General features: G+C 52.0%; 1 protein-coding gene across 1 annotated transcript in view; it reads right to left on the bottom strand.

The window, feature by feature from the left end:
* Positions 1-312: 312 nt before the first annotated feature.
* LOC139225401 (11-beta-hydroxysteroid dehydrogenase type 2-like) overlaps positions 313-2,653 on the bottom strand; it is a 15,004-nt gene continuing 12,663 nt past the window's right edge. Inside the window, exons 4-5 of the mRNA XM_070856256.1 lie at positions 2,096-2,233; positions 313-737 (exon numbers count right to left, since the gene is read on the bottom strand). Coding sequence (XP_070712357.1) covers positions 313-737; positions 2,096-2,233 — 563 coding nt within the window. The remainder of the gene's footprint in view (positions 738-2,095; positions 2,234-2,653) is intronic.

Here is a 2,653-nt window from a genome sequence, read left to right on the forward strand (position 1 = left end):
TCGGTGTGCGTCGGTATGTTTACAGTACAGCTGATCTCTGACAGAGGTGAAGTGTTCTCTGATTGTCCTGTGGCTGCGCCGCTAACCCTCCAAGACCCTGCCCCCTGACCTCAGGTGTGTCCTTGCTGTCCACGGGGAGGTGGGGGGGTGTCACGAGGCCAGACAATACAGAAACAAACAGAAACCATTTTGGTGCATCTCTATGATCCCTTCGACAGATTAAAACACCACATACAGACGGACGGGGTACAGCTCTATGAGTGCGTTACAGACGTGGTCCTCTATGGCTGCAGGGCGGACGCTCTGGGCGCTCTACGGCCTCACAGCTACCGCTTTCTCCTCCTCGTTGTTGTTGTTGTTATTGTTGTTGTGGAGGCTGAGGTTCAGGTCGAAGCCAGACTGCTTCCTCAAGGCGCGCGGCATCAGCTTCTTCTTCACAAACAGTTTCTGGAGGAAGCGGTTGCTGATGCTGAAGGGGCAGTAGCTGTGGATGAAGTACATGAGGCCGATGCCGGGCCCAGCGAAGTAACGCACCTGCGGCTGCGGCGACAGCAGCGCCTGGACAATGGCATCGACGACAGGGCTGAGATCAGGGTTGGCCTGGCGGGCGTGGCTCTGGAACAGTTCCTTGGTCTCGGCCACGTAGTCCTCGCCGTACTCTTCGAGCAGCGCCGGAGACAAACTCTGCAGCAGCTGTTTGTGCTGCTGCTCCCAGTAGGCGTGGTTACTGGACTGACCTGTGGAGACAGTGCTGGGTTACCACGGCAACAACATCGACGGTTCACAGGAAACACTGCAGATTCTGTCTGACAGCATCATGGAAAGGATCCCTACAGAGAGAGACCTGGAAGATCCTTTTGGTTTAACCACAAACAGCACACACACCAGACTACATTCACTAAAACAGGGATTTTAGAGCTGCTGCTCCACCAGTCATCAGTCATCAGTGAGTTTATGTTACTGTGCTGGATATTGTTTATCTTCAGAAAATAAAAGAATTCAGTAGATAGAAATAAATCCTAAAAATTAAATGAACATTGTTTAGTATCAGTGACTCTACAGTGACTACTAGAGGCACCACAAAGCCTACATTTCCCACAGTGCACCCTGATGGTGTCCTTCATTGGAGATGTGTGATATGTGTGGAGCCTCCAGTCTGTGGTTTGATTTTAGTCCTTTTCCTCTAAACGTTCCTGTCTGCTCTGTGAGCAGCGAGCACGGCGTCAACACAAAGTCTGAATAAAGTTCATCGGCTCGGTCGGCCGCCGGCCAAACCGCTGCTTCACAAGCCCACAGAGTAATGGCAGGATTAAGGCTCCGAACACAAACCTGTTCCTTCAGGATTAAAGTGAGAACAGCAGGATAAAGTGTGCTGTTTACATCAGCACTGCTGCATCCAATCAGCCATCACTCTCTCTACGCTCTGCTGAGGAGCCTCATACCTGTAGCTCAAGACCTGTAGCGTTACTCTAGTGCTCCTAACCCTGGTCCTCTGTGTCCACATCCTGGTGTCTGAGTGACTGGGAGGTAGTAAAAGTGTTGGAATTGGTCCAGTAGATCACCTCAGCTAAAATGGCTGCAATTAGACTGAGCCTTTAAAACACCAGAGTCACTCAGTGGCCCAGTCAGACTGATGGAGGCAGCAGCAGACCAGCAGCTCCTCTTCTGGGAGGTAAAATGAATGTAGTCTGGTGTGTTTGCAGAAAAAAGTTCTCCTGTAACTGAGGCTCCTGAACACAACAGCTGCAGTTCAGAGTGAATCACTAACATGGAGGAGTTGGAGTAGTGAACAGTGTGACTCTTCGTCTCTCGGCCCCAGCCCTCTAATCACATCCATCCATCCTGTGGGAGCTTCAAATTCAGCAAAGTCAGCAATTTGCAGTTTGAGTGTGTGAAGGCAGCTGGTCGGTCCACATGTGCTCCTCGTTAACAGAGTTCTGTCCTCAGCAGGAGGCCCAAAGCGGTACCAGCAGCACTCCTGACCGCCCAGCAGCAGTAAGGGAGCTTTATTTTGAAAGTCTACCCGGATGTTGCACATGTATTATTGCTAACTTTAAGCTTCGGTCGGTTGCCTGTGCAGGTGTGCAGGGGTTACCTGTTTTGTATGAGGAGGGCAGGATGGTGGACACTCTGACCCCCCAGGGCTCCAGCTCATGTCGCAGAGTGTTGATGAAGAGGTTGAGAGCTGCTTTAGATGCTCCGTACGCTGCCAGGCAGGGAAAGGGCTGGTCACCTGGAGACACAGGTGACACAGGTGACACAGGTGACACAGGTGACACAGGTGATACACGTGACACAGGTGACATCACACACTCATGACATGTAAAACCACAGCAGTGTCTCACTCTCTGCACTACTACCGATGTTTAGTCTCCATCATTGTACATGTGCTCCTGTCTGCAGGGGATGAACCCCTGGATGTTCAGACAGCAGCTCCTGTCTGCAGGGGATGAACCCCTGGATGTTCAGACAGCAGCTCCTGTCTGCAGAGGATGAACCCCTGGATGTTCAGACAGCAGCTCCTGTCTGCAGGGGATGAACCCCTGGATGTTCAGACAGCAGCTCCTGTCTGCAGAGGACGAACCCCTGGATGTTCAGACAGCAGCTCCTGTCTGCAGAGGATGAACCAGCAGACAGCAGCTCCTGTCTGCAG

Source organism: Pempheris klunzingeri, unplaced genomic scaffold, assembly GCF_042242105.1.
Source record: "Pempheris klunzingeri isolate RE-2024b unplaced genomic scaffold, fPemKlu1.hap1 Scaffold_179, whole genome shotgun sequence".
NCBI lineage: Eukaryota > Metazoa > Chordata > Actinopteri > Acropomatiformes > Pempheridae > Pempheris > Pempheris klunzingeri.